This window comes from Brienomyrus brachyistius, chromosome 7, assembly GCF_023856365.1.
Source record: "Brienomyrus brachyistius isolate T26 chromosome 7, BBRACH_0.4, whole genome shotgun sequence".
NCBI lineage: Eukaryota > Metazoa > Chordata > Actinopteri > Osteoglossiformes > Mormyridae > Brienomyrus > Brienomyrus brachyistius.
Genome location: NC_064539.1, coordinates 15,791,783 through 15,811,521, shown reverse-complemented (window position 1 = coordinate 15,811,521; position 19,739 = coordinate 15,791,783). Strand labels below are relative to the sequence as shown.

The 19,739-nt window shown below is 39.5% G+C and overlaps 1 protein-coding gene across 1 annotated transcript in view; it reads right to left on the bottom strand.

Annotated features, from left to right (window-relative positions):
• Window positions 1-19,318, bottom strand: part of fibcd1b (fibrinogen C domain containing 1b) — a 100,733-nt gene extending 81,415 nt beyond the window's left edge. The window contains exon 1 of the mRNA XM_049021228.1: window positions 18,440-19,318. Coding sequence (XP_048877185.1) covers window positions 18,440-18,511 — 72 coding nt within the window. The 5' untranslated portion in view covers window positions 18,512-19,318. The remainder of the gene's footprint in view (window positions 1-18,439) is intronic.
• Between the last annotated feature and the right edge of the window lie 421 nt (window positions 19,319-19,739).

Below are 19,739 nucleotides of genomic sequence, written 5' to 3'. Positions count from 1 at the left end.
CCAGGGGGTTCCTTATGCGAACCAGGTGTTCAAACACATTCGTCGTGCTGCGTTTGACCAAAGTCTGACAGGGCTGGTTGAACTATATAAATTTTGTCTTAATGGTCTTAGAGCTGAGACCCATCCTGAGAGAGACATTGCTGTCCTTTTCGCATCATGACTGTAAGGTGATGGTGGGGGAGACTGTTACTGCTATTCATTCTCTTCATACAAACTGAAGACAGCAATGCACATGTACGTCAACTGTCAGTCTGACCTTTCAAAAATAAAGGCAGGCACCTGCACACATGGACCTGCTGGATGAAGTAAGTGCAGCGAGGAACCTAATAGGTGGTGATGAAACTGTGAATATGAGAGGTGCCAGTCCAAAGTAAATCTGAGTTCTGGAGAGGTTTGTGATTAAGCTTACCTCTCCTTTGTCTGTATTCAGTTGATGTTTGCATAAACAAACAAAGAATTAAACCGCATGATTTTTCACATCATCAGGAAGTTCAAATGGCCGCTTTAGTTCCTCATGGCACTGAGGTCTGAGGGAGAGATTTCAGTCTCGGTTCTGTTCCAGTGCTGACATATTTTTCAGTTTCCTCAATGAAATCATGTGAAAATCTTCCCCGAAACTAACTAAAAGGACAGAAAAATATGTATCACTAATTACTGGAAGCAGTTCAGTTCAATATGACATTGAAGTGGAACTCAAAGTCTTTGTTTGGATTACTAAATATGGCAGAAATAATATACATTTTAAATATCTGCAAATGAATATACACTCAATAATATCTGACGGAAGTCAAAACCAAAAATGAGGAAAATTGCAATTAATGGTTACAACAATGGGAATGAATAGGTTAATGGAATAGAACTGTTTCCCTTTTTACACACGCTTATGTGTTTGTGTCAGCAACAAGCTTCCCCATCTCCTGTTAACAGAAATAAGAAAACTGTCAATATACTTCAGTGATCGAGTGCCTATATAAAATATTCCCTTCCTGTGTCTGAACTGGGGAAAATAAACATCAAGAATAACAGTGGAGCTGTGCTTGGTAAATACCACTCCCCCCCCATGTTATATTACAGCACTGTCAAATTAAGTGCTGCAATAAAAGGCAAATAGCTGCAGTCCTTCAGCAATAAAATTGCATTTTTTTTTCCTTGAGGGCTCTTCAAAGGAGATGGAAACAGTTCTCGTCCCAGTCTGCACGATGCACAGCACATCCACTCATGCAGTGGGAGACTACAAGGCTATGTTTAAACCCTAATTCCACTTTCACTGCAATCTCGGTCTTTTCAAGGGACATTCTGCGACGATACACGATGCATTCCTGATTAAACCACGGTACTGTGCATGCTATTTGAAAAGAACATCAAAACAAGCAAACAGACATCTGAGCCTGACTGGTTTCATTCCGATTAAGAATCATTTTCACAGAACAATAAACAACCTAAACCTCCTGAACAAGAACATAGATTAATTAATATTTCAAATTACGCTAAATTAAATGAATACAATTTTAATTAAATCACAGCATGGCACTATGAAAGGAAGGAAAGCTCACCATATGATTCAACTCGTATGCATCTCACTACACCACAGTATGTGGGGTTAGGAGTTAGGAGACATGCTTGAGGAGGTTCAACTCATACATATTGAAGAGGTATTCAAAAGTTAAAAAAGGGTTCTTGTAATATATCACCCTGACCAATAATCAAATTTAGTGAAGACACCATTTTTCATACATTCAGTATATGTCTATAAAATATGCTAAACCTTTGTAATGGTGAGAGTTAAACACTATTTCAGATGGTTGAGGTAATGTGCGTAGTGTATGTGCGCACTGATACTTGAACTGAGCTTATAATCTGTTTAAATGGCATTTGGGTTACAGTGAGTTACAGTGAGTTACAGTGTCCGAGCGCTTCCTTAGACAGGTTCAAGCCGTGACATGAATGCACTGGCATGGAAACAGGTATTGGGTGTTAAGTGCTTTAGAACAATGGAACAAAGTGTAGAGTGATCTATTTCAGGAGAAAGAGCACCCGTGGTTGTCAGGTTTACAGAGGGTCAAATGTGACATAATCATGCAGACCATCCATCATTGCGGGGTTGCTGTTGGACACCTGGAGAGATCAGCCTCCAGCTGTGAGCTATTTCTAACCTTTGCCTAGTTTTTTTGCATACTATGCAGGGATATGTCCTGCATGGTATTTTTACTAAAATTTAATTAATTCTAGTACTTATTCTAAGCTCCACATTCAATCCTCTTTTTAAGCAAACTGTAACACTTGGATTTAATTATCCAAGAACTAAAACTGTAAAATGAATAACATGCAAAAAAGAAAAGAAAATTCTTTTGTTCCACTTACTTCTAGTTGCCCTCAGCTTGTGCGGTTCTTCATGCAGTGTCAGAGAGGCGGTACAGAAGGTCACATATCACGAGCAATAGGGTTCTACTTCAGAGTAGATCTCTGCATTGTGAATTAGAAACCAGCTGGAGAAGATTCCTACTGCTTTACAGCTTATTAAGACTATTAAGTATCAGAATTCTGAATATTTAACCCCATTAGATGGGCACTGGATAATTTAATGCCTCAGACAATGCAATTTGTAAATGATGACATTATAGAAGAGTTGGCTCATTGTTCTGTACACAACAAACTGCAAAACTACATTAAATAAATATACAAAAAAATCTTTGGTGGTTGACTCTTGATAAACATTTTGGAAATACGTAGAATTAATTTTTTAATGTTATACATAGCAAAATGATATTACATGTTACAGTAAACTGTATGGGCGTAAATAACTGAATGCAAATCACCAAAAGCTTAAAAAAAGAAAAATTTGCAAGTAATACAATTTGTATTCAGTAGTTAACACTACTGTTAGAATTATTTTTTCATAAGAGAAATGATAACATTGAATATCTAATAACGAGCAATGGTCGAAAAGAATAAGATTAATTAATTTATTAACATTTTAAAAATTGGAAAAAGCAAAAACACAATGTGGAGCGTTAAGGGAATATACATTCTGTGAAAGTTGTTCAGATAAAAGCTTTGTTCATTACAAGAACTTGTAATCATGTTTCTCAGCATCCAATGAAGCAAAATAAACTACAGAATGTTTTTTTTTATCTTTAAAATTGTTTCCGCATTAATTCCTATAACTTTTCCTCAAACAAGTTACTATATTAGGCTGCTTTTAAATTAAATTAAATTATTATTATCATTTTACATTGTTACTTTAGCATTTGTAAATGTTTGTTTTGTTTTCTTCTTCGCTTGTATGCGTAGCTATTCCTGCATGTAGATGGATGTTAAGATAGCTAAACATGACTATGCCTAATCAACAAATTAAGTGTTTTCCCTACATAATGTAGCATTCCTGCCATGGAAAAAAGACGGTAGACTTTCAGTGCTACATTATGCTAAATTGCATGTTTTGTCAACTGTAAATTGCTGTTATGACATGATTCATTCAGAGAGATATTTCTTAAACACTCCCCCTCCCCGAGAGATTTATTTTCAGCGTGATTCCTTGTACTGCTTCATTTTAAATGCACAGGCGCTCATGAGTTTGAGTGTTGGGAGAGGCTATTGATTGGAGCTCTGTAAATGAGCAATTATATAATTATCATGTTCAAATGCCACAAGAGCTGTGTTCTTTCAAAGTCAAGGCTGGCATTCCAGTCACTGGCTTTAATGAATATTGCTGTGTCAGTGTCCAAAGCCAATTTAGCCTGATTGCATATTCTGAACATTTATCGTCTAAAAATGTGCTCTCTTACAACTGCACTGCATAGAAAAAAAAACATCAACGGCTTGTCTGTCACAATAGTTTGGGAGGACGTGACATCTTGCATTACAGTGCAGTTTTATCTCTTTAATCCATTCATCATGAAATTCAAAGGAAACTGTGCAACATTAACAAGATTAAGTTCCTATTACTGACTGATGGCATCAACAGAATAAAATATATAACAATAAAACTGCACCACAACAAAAAATATCTTTTTCTCTTGTTTATCCTGTGCGAGTCTAGCAAAAACAATAAAGAGGATGGATTTCAACACTTTGACCTAGATTGATCCGTCTCACAAACTGGGTCAAAACTCTTTACACCTTTCCAAGGAGGTTTTACGTGTGGCCTGTGTGAACAAGGTTAAAGAAGAATCGAAGTCCTGGCATGAGAAAGTAAACCAAAGGGCTGCAACACAAAAACTATACAAAAATCAAATCTGAGTGAGCTGTCAAAACTGCTGCTCTGTACCTATGGACTGCTGCTCTGTACCTATGGACTGCATGTTTTGCTTTGACAGAATAATCAAAATATTGCTGCTTTGTACCTATGGACTACATGTTTTGCCGCCAATATTTAAACTTTTAGAACATTCAGTAGCACCAAAGCTATAAACATAACTACTAAAATAATAAAGATGATCGCTTCGAACAATCGGCCATTTTCCGTAGAGATTTCATTACTCATACACCACTTACAAAGAGTCCCGAAGTATCCTGGAACTGTTTATAATTCATTATTAAATCTGGCCTGCAGATCGATCTCTTGTTTCCACCGAACATAAAACAACGTAACATCATTTCGCTAATCAGCCTCGGCAACCTTGACGAGTTTCACCAGGATCCCCTCTCGGCCAGCTAGTGATTCCGAAGGTTATTGGTATTGCCGATATTAGACAAGTTTATACTGGTTATTAGTACTGATTAAAATTCCCAATGTTAGTGCACCACTAAGATTGGCTTTTGATCATTTCCGGCCCGTCACCCCTCTACATAACAGACCTTCACCCACAGTTATTATGTAACATCAGTATCTTTTTCACCCCAACTGGATCAGCAAATAAGATAAATATATGCTTTATGAAAATGAAAATGTTTTATGGAAGCTGACTGAAACTTTATCCTTTCCTTACCACATCTAAATCACTTGCACACAATTGTTCTTTTCAGAATCTAACGTTTCTTTCTGATCTTTTATTGATCCTTGATAAATTCAGAAAACTCAACCAATAAAAAAACCTCTTATTCCAAAGTGAAAGCAATCATGTGATTTGACATTCAGCAGTTAATGTTTTGATAGATTTCTTCTATGGATTACATATCTTCCTCGAGATGAAAAAGCACAGAACTGCAGTCCAGATGCTGTAACTTTCCTCTTACCCCAAATTGTCCAAGCATGATACTCCATACTACACGTAGACATGCCCTATTCACCCTTCCAGCTACGGTCTTACAGTATTTCTGGTCCTACAAAATGCTACAAAATTTTACGTTATAGTAGTTTAGTCACCAGTTTGGTCTTCTTTAACCAAATGACTAAATGTATTTTAATAGGTTTGCACAAAATTAGCAATCGACTTTTCAAGCACCTTCTTCAAAAATGACCACAGACCTCATAAAACAATATCAGTATTAAGAAGCCCTAGAGTATTATTTTCAAATTTGCCCATGACAGACATTAATACATGTTGTTATGTGATACATGGTATGTTAAATTAAACTGGTTTGTGTTCTCCTGGATCAATGCAGTAAAATATGATGCTCTCATTCCCTCTGATCCTATGTGCTGCCCAAAGAATTGAATTCAGGTTTATAAACCCCACCCCAGAAAACACTTGGGTATATTTTGTTGATGTATCAGTATTGAGTATTTAGAGACCTATCAGTGTAGTCCATTCCCTTATTTCTAAACTCCCCAATTCTATATAGTTTTATAATACGTCAGTGATAGAAATCTTTCCTGATGATTTTAATGCCCCTTATCAGAGCAGCTTTGCCCTCCTCCTTGGAATGCTCTCAGCATACTTGCCTGTGTTTGGCCTTCATGGTTCCTGCTTTAACCCCATCTGCACTGTAACATATTTCACTCTGTAGTTTAAAATTTTATTTAAAATTTATACACTTGCCCCACTTTGCCATTCTCCTCCAACAATTTCTTTCTTTCACTGTACTTACACTGCACGTTTCACATTTCCCTGAATTGCATGACTTCCTGTGACTTTACTGTTCATACGTGCTGGGCAAAGACTTACTACAATGTATTTCGCATCAGTGTGAATTATGACTCATCAAGCTGTTTATAGTACAATATAAACAAACTTAAATGAACAAAGCTGTATGAGAAAAAAAATGACTCCTTAAGTACGTTCTTCACTAAAACTGTTTTCCGTTGCTGGAGAGAAATGTGATTCTTCACTCCAGAGAAGATGTCTCCATTGCTCTACAGTCCAGTGGTGGCGTGCTTTACACCACTGCATCTGATGCTTTGCATTGCACTTGGTGATGTAAGGCTTGGATACAGCTGCTCAGCCATTGAAACCCATTCCATGAAGCTCTCTACGCACTGTTCTTGAGCTAATTTGAAGGCCACACAAAGGTATGTTTGGAGGTCTGTGGCTATTGACTCTACAGACAGTTTGTGACTTCTGCACACTGTGCCTCAGCATGTGTTGTCCCCGCTCTGTGATTTTACGTTGCCTACCACTTCATGGCTGAGTTGTGTTGTTCCCAATTGCTTCCACTTTATTATAAATAACAGTTGACCGTGGAATACTTAATAGCGAGAAAATTTTACGAATGGACTCACTGCACAGGTGGCATCCTATCACGGTACCATGCTTGAATTCACTGAGCACCTGAGAGCGACCCATTCTTTCCAAAATGTTTGTAGAAGCAGTCTGCATGCCTAGGTGCATAATTATATACACCTGGGGCTATGGAAGCGATTGGAACATCTGAATTTAATGATTTGGAGGGGTGTCCCAATACAGTGTATTTATCAAGCTTACAAACCCTTTATGCACGCTGACATCTTTGTTCTCAAATAGCATAAAGAAAATAAAAACACCTTGGTTGTTATTTGATATATAAACCAATACATTAATGGCTTATTACATGTCATCTGCAATTTCAAGCTAATCAGATACAGTAAGTGCATGTTAAGGTGGTACAAGTGTCACGCTCACTGGCAACCATTCTGAAAGACTGAAGTTGAAAACTTTGTTTACCAGATGACAGACGGATGTTTGCTTTTTTTGTGATATTTTAACCTTTGTGGGGTTAAATGTTATTACTTATTGTAAAATCAAGGGATTCATGTCTAAACCTGTGCATAGCATAGCAGTTCCATGCACATGGACAATTATGGACTTGATATTGAGAAATAGTAATAACTCAATTAATAGAAGAGTTAAATGAGTTTTTGGGACTCAGGAAAGGCTTGACAGACCATAATGAGCATGCTGGTAATGTAAAGACGCTTTGCTACCCTATTATTTTACATTAAACTGCACAGAACCTTGTAGTCTTGTGTGTTTTTTATAATAATTCCAATTTTGTTAAGCAACACCAATTGTAAATTACTATATTTTATTTAATTTTATATTTGTGTGAAATGAGGCTAAAGGGTTGTTCCCTGCCTTGCATGTGCGTGTGAGCGTGCCCCGTGATGGGTTGGTGCCCCGTGATGGGTTGGCGCCCCGTGATGGGTTGGCGCCCCATCCTGGGATGTTCCCTGCCTTGCACTTGTTGCCTCTGGGATCGGCTTTGGATTCGCAACCCTGCATTCGACAAGCAGCTATGAAAAATGCATGGATTTTTATGAAAAACACCTGCTGCTCCAATTAAACTCAGTGTACACTTGTTAAGCTTATTTACCCTGAATATCTATGTCAATATTTTCCAAAAAGACATCAAACATTCATCAGTAACTGAAAGTGACATTAAATATTCCAAAATGCATGCAGAGATGTGCTCATCCCCTCCTGCATATCAGACAGGTAGCCTGCTTGGCCTCTCCCCTCCCTGTGATGGAGAACAATGTGTGACGAAGCTTCTGAGAAGATGCCAACAATATGTAGAGCATTGTGCAAAGGCCTTACGCACTCAAAAAGAACTTGCATGCTGCTTATGAATGTTCTATGAATGCATAATGAATGCATTATGAAGGTGCACTTAATGTAAAGTGTTACCAATTATTTATCTAATTCATTTGATGAAATTTAAGAAATACATGGAATGGCTGTGGTTTGGGAACTAAACCGGCGTTCATCTACCCATCCGAGATATCATTAAGGTTTTGAAGATGAGGAGAAATTCTTATTACTGGTTTATTTTCTTACTCATCATTTGCATAAATTCTAATGTTAAATTGTGTTTTTTACTGAGCAAATATACACTCACTACCCAGATAAACAGTTTTAAATATTTTCTTCGAGGATGTTAACAAAAAAATGACTAACTGCTAATATATTACATTCCTGAGTTGCCTACACGAGCGTGATTCAGCTGGTACTGAATGCATTTCATTTCACCTCTCTGGCTTTTCATCTCGTTTTATATAAGGATGTGTGCCAAGTAAATTATACACAGTCGTAAAATGACGACTGAGAGCAGTTTGGGACATTAAAACTTTACAACAATGTCATTAAAATCACTAAATGCATATTTCTTTCCAAACAATAAGAGGCCAAGAAGCCACTGCTGTAAATGAGGAGGATCACAGCGGACATCTCTGCTACCCTCTCATCAAGACATATTCTCCATCTGGAAAGAGAGAGCTTTCCTGTTTTATAAATGTTCTCATTAAGCACCTGGAGATTTCTGGCATGGCAGCAAAACTCCTACAGCACCTTGTTATAAAGCACGGTGACAGGCTTATATAACTGCTTTTAACAAGACTTCCATTAGCAGCGGTAGCATGATAGTGCAGTTGGTTCACATGCCCATGGATGGGGTTCAGATTCCACCTCCTCTGTACTGTATGTGTGGTGTCTGCATGTGCTGCGTTGTGTGGGTCTCCTTCAGGTTCCCTGGGGACCTGACGGTCCAGAGGTGTGCAGTAAGGTGAATTACCATCTCTAAATTACCCATAGTGTGTGCATGTGCCCTGCAATTGACTGGCATCCCATCCCCATCTTATGCCCACTGCTGCCTAAGATCGGCTCCAGACCCCCTGTGACTAAGACAGATTGACTCCCACTAGCTTAACAACTACGAGTCCACCAGCATTTGTATGGTTGGTTCTGCTTTTTTTCCATATGCAGATGGGATTCACCCATGCATGTTAAATTCTGTGTCCTTCATATGAATTTACATTCTTTGGTGTGCTTCAAAATACAGCCATTTCATGCTGTTTCCAGTTTTGTACCATTATACTGCACTTTAATGGAAATTTAGATAAAGGCTTGCAATTGTAAAAACTAGTCAAACATGCAGGACATTAGGAAGAGTAATGCTAATAATGAATTTACTGTAAACCTAAGATTTAATTTAGCACTCAATGTGATTATTCTGGAGGGGTGATTATACATCACCGGTTTATGCGTTCGAGGTCTATGCTAAGGTTTAACATTAAGCGTGCGAAGGTAACATTAAGCGTGCGATGGTGTATCAGTAAGCGTGCGAAGGTGTATCAGTAAGCGTGCGAAGGTGTATCAGTAAGCGTGCGAAGGTGTATCAGTAAGCGTGCAAAGCTAACAGGAAGCGTGCTTCAAATCAAAGGCTGATTATGCCTTTTTCACTTGCAATACACAATATACACAATATACTACCGGCAAACAGAAGAAAGAGCAGTACAGCCTGTGGATGGAACAAAAACTGGGATCACCTGCTGCCAAGACTGCCAAACCAATCACTTACGAGTGACTTAACATGTTACGAAGCATAGACAAGGCAGCTGTATGCCGTTTACGATCACATGTAGTATTCTCTTCCTTCCTTTCTAAGTCTCCTGGCTTACAACAAAACCAGGAAAGATAAGACTAAATGCAGATATATAGTTATTTTTTTTTTATCTCCGCCGGCAACATTTGCTGAACATCTAACCATTTCCTGTTCCACCAAGAGGGGTTTGGCTTAGGAGACTGACCAGTTCTCCTGACACACAATTACCTTGGTGTCACACGAAGCACAGTGACCGATAAGGAGGCGGAGGCTGTCGTCTTTCCACGCGCCATTTATATTCGGGCTCATTCCTACGCAGGGTAACAAAGGACAAAGCAGACCGAGGCGAGCCCAGACAGCGCTGATGTATGGGGATAGTGCTGCACTTGTTCTGCGCAGTAATCGAGTCCGGCTGCCTGAGAGGGGCATTTGTCTGAGAAGATGCATCAATGAGTATGTTTCATTCTCCACATCCGTAACACGTCTCCTTCATTATTTGTGGGCAAGGTTATTGTCTGCTGGTCAAAGCTCTGTTGCTCTCCTCATTGACAAATAAATAATGGAAAGGAAGCCTTCACTTTGGGAGAATTTCCCCCCCGTTACTTTTAAAAGTGAGGAAGCAATTACAACACAGTTTGGTAATAAAACACAGCACCTTTCAATGGAGTTTTATTACTATCTGCAATAACCAACCTATGACAGCTATTGTGAACTCCCAGTTTTTTAATTAATTTTGTATCGCAGTATACAGTATCTCTGCAGGGGTGCCATTAAGGTAAGGGTGGTGGTGGGGGGGGGATTAGGATGATTCCAAGTGACCTTAAACAATTTGAAACATAACTTGATTGGTCCGGGTTGAGAGCCAGATGTGATCTGGAAGATAAACTCTCATGGGCCCAAAAGCACTAGTGACTCCCCTGGGTCTCTGTCTTATACATGAACCTGCTTATGTTTACTGTGTCTGACTCTTCCATGAAATTAGAAGATGTTCACATACTCCCATCTTATACATCATTCAGCTATAACATTAAAACCAGCTGCCTAATATTGTATAGGTCCCCCTCATGCCGCCAAAACAGCTCTGACCCGTCAAGATACAGACTCTACAAAACCTCTGAAGGTGTCTGGCACCAAGACATTTGTACGTTGCGAGGTAGAGCCTCCATGGACTTTTTCTTCAGCACATCCCACGGAAGCTCAATCAGATTGAGATCTGGGGAATCTGGAGGTCAAGTCAATACCTTGAACTCTTTTTCATGTTCTTCAAACTATTCCAGAACAATTTCTGCAGTGTGGCAGTGCGCATTACCCTGCTGGAAGAGGCCACTGGCATCCGGAAATACCATTCCCAGGGAGGGGTGTACTTGGTCTTCAAAAATGTTTAAGTAGATGGTACTTGTCAAAATAACATCTATATGAAGGCCAGGACCCAAGGTTTCCAGGCAAAACATCTCCCAGAGCATCACAGTGCCTCTGTCGGCTTGCCTTTTTCCCATAATGCATCCTGGTGCCATCTCTACCCCAAGTAACTGAGGTGCTCGCTCCCATCCGTCCACCTAATGTAACACAACATGTGAATAACCAGGCCACCCTCTATTCCATTGCTCCACAGTCCTGTTCTGATGCTCACGTGCCCATTGTAGGCACTTTTGGTGGAGGACAGGGGTCAGCATGGGCACCCTGACCAGTCTGCGCCTACGCAGCCCCATATGCAGCAAGCTCTGAAGCACTGTGTGTTCTGACGTCTTTCTATCACAGCCAGTATTAACTTTTTCAGCAATTTATGCTCTGTAGCTACTGTCGGACCAGACCAGACAGGCTGGCCTTCACTGCCCACAAGCATTGATGGGCCTTTGATGCCCATGACCCCATCACCAGTTCACTGGTTGGGCTTCCTTGGATCACTTTCGGTAGGTACTGATCATTGCATGCCGGGAACGCCCCACAAGACCTGCCGTTTAGGAGATGCTCTGACCCAGTCGTCCAGCCGTCACAATTTGGCCCTTGTCAAATTTGGCCCTTTTCAAAGTCACTCCTTACAATTGCCCATTTTTCCAGTTTCTAACACGTCAACTTCAAGCACTAACTGTTCACTTACCTAATATATAATGGCACCCCTGACAGGTGGCATTGTAACAAGATAATAAATGTTATTCCCGTCACCTGTCAGTGATTTTAATGTTATGGCAGATCCATGTATAACTGTTCACCTATGAGTATAATCTATCTCTTCCCAATGCCTAGTCTGTCTGTTGGGATGTCAGATCCTCAAAGCACCATGCAGTCTTTTGCTATCATCTATTCATGTGAAGTCAGAGAATAAGCACAAGGTTACTGGTCCACATTTAATGCAGGAATGTGATTCCACACTCCATTGCTGCTACAACAATCACTTCTTGGTCATTAATTTAACCACAAGTCCTTTAACGTGGCCTATCCTGCATGAAAGGTATCATTTCATGAGACTACCTGTCACACAACAAATCAAAAGCAAATACTGGGGGGCGGGGGGAATCATGTCAGATGTTTTTAAGAGGCAGTCTCCTTGAAAACAATGTCTGTTAAATGGAGCAAACTTTGCCTTTCAGTGGATTCACAACATGATGTCACCTTGCTCCAACAAACATGCTTCCCTAAAGAGCAAGACTTACTGGGGAGCGAAGTTAAAAGCGTGTCATTGGGGGTCTTCCATTAATGCATACTCTGGTGCAGATTATTTGATATTACTTCCTATTTTTAATGGAATGCTCATGCAAATTAGGTTGCTGATAAATTGTGTGTGCATTTGTTTTTCCATGAATTTATTTGTGTGAAGTTAGTAATTGTTTTCCACACATGATGCTACAACTCAGAATAAAGAAGCCCTTTTAATGGCATTAATAAAAGTCATCAAGTTAAAATGTACAGAGTAATTAGCCATGAAACACCTGGATGCATGCACTTAATAATGAGATTATTATCCTTTACTAATCAAAATAAATATGGAAGAAATGCAAGTTCAGCTTAATATGGCTTTTAAAAGAGAATGCCAATGGACAGGGGGTCACTTATTGACTCAGTCTCAACAGAAAACTTTAAATGGATTATCATGTGTGATTTTGTATTAAATATTTAACGTAAAGGAATAATACTGCATGGCATAGTTTTGACTTAGATGTAGTAGTAGATAAATTTGTCAAATTTTAGTTAATCACAGGTGGTTTTGTAACGTTACCATACTAAAATTAAACTTAAATTAAACATAATACCAAGATGGGGTTACTGCTCCAAAAAATAGAAAAAAAACCTTAAAACAAAACTAAAAAAACCATGTGTTTCTGTAATTGATTATGTTAATATGAATTTTTGCTTTAATTGGTTTCATTTTATGAAGAGCAGCTGGCCGCAAACAAGTGCAATTATGTCATTAATATACAAACTGTGCAGAATGAGCTGTCTGTGCTGAGCAAGCCAACAGAATGATAAATCAGCCCTTGAGAGAGATGCCAGGGATCCTTCCCCAGCTGCGCACAGGAGACGGCTGCTGACTGAGCGCCTGTACAGCTGCAGGGAGGAACAGAACCACCGTGACTCTCCTCCGCAACTTCATGTTTTTCGATGAAACCTACAGCCCACAGAGTCCAAAAGATGCCAGCGGGTGACAGTAAACACATTGGCTGGATTAGTTATTTGATTAATTTGAGAAAATTTGATTTGTGACAAACTGACATTGGAATACTGAAATATAGTATGAATACTGAAGTATCACTTTCCTCTGCCGGAACAACATTTTATACATTGAAACAGTAAAGGAAAACCGTACGTATGAAAATATTACTGAGGTGAGAAATGCAGTAATTGTGATGGAGATTGAACTTGGATTGAGCGAAATCAGAAATTTAGAAACAGGAGTGATACTGGAACAGAAGCTGGTACCTCACTACCTACACGGCAATTAAAACAAGCTTATGAATTTTAATAAAAATAAAATTATATCTTCTAAAGAATAGAAAACACAGAGTCTCTTTTGTATTATCATTTGAAATGTATTTTTTGTTATCATGGAACAAGAAAAGAGCAGTTTTATAATGTATGTTTGCATTTTCCTAGTTACTGTGTTGTAAGATCAATGTGTTGTATTTGCTTAGGCAAAGAAATGAACCATTTTTTATATTTCTTGTTCTCTTGTTGTCGTACAAAACCAAATACACCTAAGGGCAGAGGATGGCGAGTGCTGCTGCAGACTAATTACAAGCTAAATTCCATAGATCAAAGTGTAGCGTCGATAAATCACTCTCTCCCCTGGTTATTTTCGATCTTGGAACTCTGCTTAAGATACATCGCCCATACAAATGGTACTATCCATGCTAAAACGCTCCAGCGAGGTCATGTGCCAAGAAGGAATACAGCTGACGTGCAGCAGAGAGGCAGGCATTCGAAGGGTATTTACGTGTAAGCTGCATTTCGGCTAACTCCAGTTCAGGAACCGCCGAGGGCTGACCGTGAGCTAGGCTGAATCACTGACTCACATAAACACTGCAGGAGATGGCTGACAACAAGAGCCTCCATAACCTTGAGCACCCGGCAGTGGATTGGCTTAAATCGGCATCGCTATGCATATGCGGCAATATGCAGCGACTGCACTCGTTCCCACACTCCAGCACCGGCGCGGCGCTGTGGGCCTTAGAGAATGCACAGAGCCATTACTTATGCAAAGTTCCCCAGAATGCAGGCTGCTAGTCTGAATACAACCAGCACAGACATTCTACAGTTTGAGAACCAACTCAAGATGCATTTACGAACACAAAGCAGACCACAAAGAGAAGGAATATCTCAACTTAAAGGAAATAAAAACATGCCAGAAGTTCCTAAGGTGAAAATACTGGCATATGACTGCTTAAAAAGATGTGACTAATGGCTCTCACAGTACCAGACAGCAATGCTTTTGCATTTCACCTACAAAGACATCATTTTGTTAGAGTGTCTAAACAAAGGACAAAGAGTGCCACAGAAAGAGGACTTCAAAGAGAACAAGCCATTGTCTGAAAATGAACCTGTGTCAGACACAAACACAATACTGTACATACAAACACCGTATTCAGAGTAAACAGATATATAAACCTGGAGATCAGTATTCATCATCAGCCTCAACCCAAACCATCCATCCATCCATCCATCCATTTTATAAATGCTCATCTATCATTCCATCTGCCTGAAGCACAGATGCTTTTTGTGAACTTCTGTTTTCATTATGTAACAGACTGAAAGCCTGTCCCACCAAACATCAGCCAGGAGCTGAGCCTGAGAGGTGATGCCCAGCAGATTATGGGTCTCGGCCTGTGTCTGCGAAGTTTGTCAGTCCAGCAGAGTTCACATCATTTCATATCTATGGGAATAAACTACAGGCAGCGCTGGGAATAAATCCTAATATTTTCACTTAAACGAAACAAGTTTTCATATGAATATGTATATTTCCCGTTCTCCTTAGGGCCTATTCAGATCATGGCAGGAAGGGCATCTCAAGGTAATACAGATACCCTGGTTATTCTTGCTATAGCGAGCAACACATTCAAAAATGTAATTGTAAATGCCCACTGAACAATTAATTCAATGTGCTGATGTTCCACCCGTACATGAAGTTCCTCTGGGTGAAGACGCATCAACAATAAAGGATCCAGCAGTCAAGAAATACATTGTAGATTGGTAGGGCCAAGAAAGATATCTTCAAAAGTACCCAGTATCTCTATAAACTACGAATCAAGTTAACAATAATCAAAAGCTGCATATTTAAAACCAGCTTTTACTTGTGTACCTCCAAATACCAGCAATGCTACTAATCAAGCCTAGGTTATAATTCACCTTTGAACTTTTGTTAATACAATAAGAAATAACATCAGTATAACAGGTGTTGAGGGTGTGCATTTTATTTTGTGGTCAAAGCACAAAGTGATCGTAATGCTCTTGCTAGTAAAGACAATATGTATCTGCCTGAATTTTGGTAATATGGTTAGTATTTAATTGTGCCTGGGATAACGTAACCACATCTAATGACCTAAACAGATACAGAGTGTATCATCAATGCAATAGCAAAATTTTCCTTATCTGCATTCATTAGCTATTAGCATGCATAGTTATGCATAAATTTGCATGTATGTTCATTTTTGACACATTTCCATATTTAGCTAATGTGTTTTTATATGTTTTGCATGTTTGACTAATAGAGAAAAAGGCAGAGTGACAGAGAGTCTTTAATATAGCTTGATTCAACAGTAGTACTGAATGCTCTAATCTTGCATTCCGACTGCCAAAAGAATAGGTGAGCCCTCTAGTGATGGACAGTGGTACAGCTCCCGAGAGATTAATCATCCTTTGACTGAGTCACACTATGCCTGTTTTGAGCTGCAGAACGCCACTCCCAAACACTTACACAGGCGCTCAAAGGGCCTCCAGAAGAAATTCAAAATTTCTTTGAGAAGTGCAAATCATGGAGGAACATTAGTCTGTAGCTTTTCTGTTTTGTCTTGGGTTATCTCAGCACAACATTTCACTGGGCCTTCAGGAATTTGCCAGCTAGTGGGAACATAGAGGGTGCCGTGATGGGGCATATTTGCATGCTACCGAGCTCTGGTGCAGCGGCACTCAGGCCGGATGCTAATGATAGGGTAGGATTCTGTTTAGTCCCTACAAACATATGACAGGAGATATGACAAATGCAAGCTGGCCATCTGGACTGTAACAAGATATAATCACCTTTACTGTGATCACCTGCTCCGACCTGAAGTCATTTTAGTGGAGTGCTAGAAAATTTCAGCAAGAATGGAAGCAAAGTAGATAAGAAGTTATGTCCATCATGTGTGTGTGTGTGTGTGTGTGTGTGTGTGTGTGCACAACCAGTATACTATAGCTGTTTTGGAGAAAGCAGGGGCCGCTTTAAAGCGTGTTCTTCATCTGAGGATATGTCAAATGTCAATACATGCTTTGCTTCATATTTAACCTTAATGTCACGCAATACACACAAAATATACAGTATTTAAAAGACAAAATGAATCACTTCCCTGTGAGTGTGAGCAGTGCTTTTCCCGCAAGCTTATTTCTCAGAGACATACTGAATGCTTGGGTCACTCTCACAACCATATTACTTTATTCACATCATCGTTGCCTTCATTTGCATAAATATGGTTGAAACAGTATTCAAACTGACACGCTAGAACACTTTAGAATAATCTGGCATGACATAAATTAGGTATTTATAATTCAGACTCTCAAGAATGGGTTTTGAACCTGTGCATAATATGTTTCTTGCAATCTCAGCAGATGAGTTATGGATGCTTTCTGGGCAATCCGCAGTCTTCCCTGTTCTGTCAGGGAATATTTTATCGATTAACATCAGACTAAAAGGCAATGTAATCCTGGGAGGTCCCTCTCAATATCTTGTCATCGAAAAAAAAAAAACAGTCATGTGCTACATTTTTCTTTTTCTAATATCTCCATGAAGATGCTGATCAGTGAGACTGAAACTCATACCATCTGTTTAAAGGCATCAGATCAGTTTCTGGAGGAGCGTCGTTCTGCAGTGCTGTCACTTAAGGACAGACATGGGTGTTTGAAAACACCAGGAACCAGACATACTAATGAACTGGGAGTGCAAACAGGAACGCCAGCACACTGGAATTTAATGATACAAATGCAAGGCAGAAAACGTATCCGATTTTACCAAGCGGAGCACACAATGTGCAGCTAATTCTCTAAAATGCAGACGAAAGCATACTGTACTAGCATAACCTTCTGACAATTATATCAATAAACAACTACAAAACTGTCTAATTGACCTTTTAATCATTCTATACTTCATTTCTTCTACAGGATTCATAAGGCAATGAAAATACGTGGGTGATTTCAGGGTAACAGATTGAAACAAGGGAGGAAGCAATAAAATATACTGCTTTATGAGAAGCAACATGAGGGCAACAGAGAGGCCAAGGAAGCTCTGATCCTCTCATGCCCACCAGGTCTGTGGAAACAAGTCACGTAACATCCAAAGTAATATTTTACCTCACCTTCATCTCCATCTCTGAATTGCACTTAATTGAATAGCATAAACCACACAGTGTTTTTCATACAAAGGAAATGCAGATGCGTGAGGTGATATGTTTTTGTGCTTTGATTGTGTGTCTGGGTAAAGGGACAGGAGTGAAGCTGAAAAACAGTTTGCTGAAGGGCAAATATAAAGTGCTATCAGCAACACAACAGACTATCAGTTGGTGAATAATTCTCAGTTATTATTACTATTTTATTTGATATGTTTTTTATCATTTGATAAATAAGCTGTATTGTGTGTGCGTGTGTTTTTTTTAATGTATCTGTATTTGCGCGCTTGCTTTACTCTCTGACCTAAACAAATAAACGCATTCAGTGTCTGAGCGCCTCACAGTCTTACATATACATACGCCCTTAGAGATTTATATATACAAGACAGACAGACAGACAGACACACACACACACACATAGAAGTAAAATACACGCCGTATAGAGTTCACATGCAACTCAACAGTATTTTCACAAAGTAACATTTACCCGGACCTAAGAACACATGCATATATCACCTGCGATAAAGCAACTTTACCAAATGACTCCACGTTGACATTACCATCCATATTACCATTAAAATGTATTTACAGTCTTCCAAGGAGTTATATAAAGAACAGAATAAACTAACGCTGGCAGCTGGTTAGCAGAATGCCGCCCTACAGCTTTAATGATCTTACCGTCTTCGCTCTCTTACCTGGCTTTTATTCCGCTGTCCATCCTCGAGTTCAGAAACGCTGTTCATGGTTCCCCATCGGTCATTTATCATCCTCCAGGAACATCTGCCCGCCGCTGCTGTGGCGATGGAGAAGCGTCTCTTCTCTCTCGATTTTTCCCCCTTTTTAACTTCCCCTCTTTGATAATCCCTTATGCCTGCATACCAGCTAAATACCTCAGACAGAAATGATTTGTCCACATAACTGTGTGCCGCATGTAGCAGGTCCGGCAGAAAGGCAGACGGCACGGAACACCGACGAAACGCACTTATGCCACTTCAGTTTCAGTTTTCTGTCATTATTTCCCCTCGCTTGTTTCCCGTTGAGGGCATAACTTCATTTAAAGGGCATTTTCTATTCACGCATCTGTGTTGTATATACAAGACTGAAAATGATAACCCACATTTAAAAAACTGTTAAAAGACGCTAAATTCAGCGTAGCACATGCGATTTAAAGATAATGCCAGTGATCTTGTTCATCTGAAATATAAAAAAGATAAAAGCACGAAAAAAACCTTATGGTAGGCAAGGTAAACGTGCGCGGTACCTGTATTACAGAAGGAAAAAAACTGTTAAAAAACCTAACTAAATGGACGACGCTTGTTTCAGCTCAGCGTCCTTCTTTTCTAGGTGAATGATCCAGTAACGTGGCGAAGGGACAGACGCCCTGGATGCTGTCCTACTTTGCAAGGGGCATCTGCAATACGCGCCTTTCTTTCACGCCTATGTCTTTTGCATGAGCGGTGCGGTAGCAGATCCGCAGGCTCCAGTCGCGTCCCAAACTTCGCCTACTGTCTGCCAAGCTGTCAATCTTTGTCCCAGAGCGATTCCGCTTCTCTTTTTTCATCGCGTTTTCTCGTTTCCAGTCATTGCGGCCGTAGCCAGGAAACGCACGAGGATCCGAGCCAGACAGCTTCTGATTGCTTGGGATACCAATTTTGTTCTAGAGCACGAGCTCCCCCAAATCCCTCATCTTCCACCACTAAATGAATTTTGCTGGGGTTCTGAAGATAATAATTACAGTTTAAGATCTGGAAGAACTGTACTGATTACCTATTCTACACATGGAGCATGGCGGATTTAGAACTTTAAGGCATTGTTATTGCATCCCCGTTTCCTTATGTATTTTACGAAATACAAAGGGTTTTACCATAATAATAATATATATATATATATATATATATATATATATATATATATATATATATATATATATATATATATATATATTCAACCAAAATGTCACCATAAATTCACAGCTCGTCATGGCCAAGAGCACTG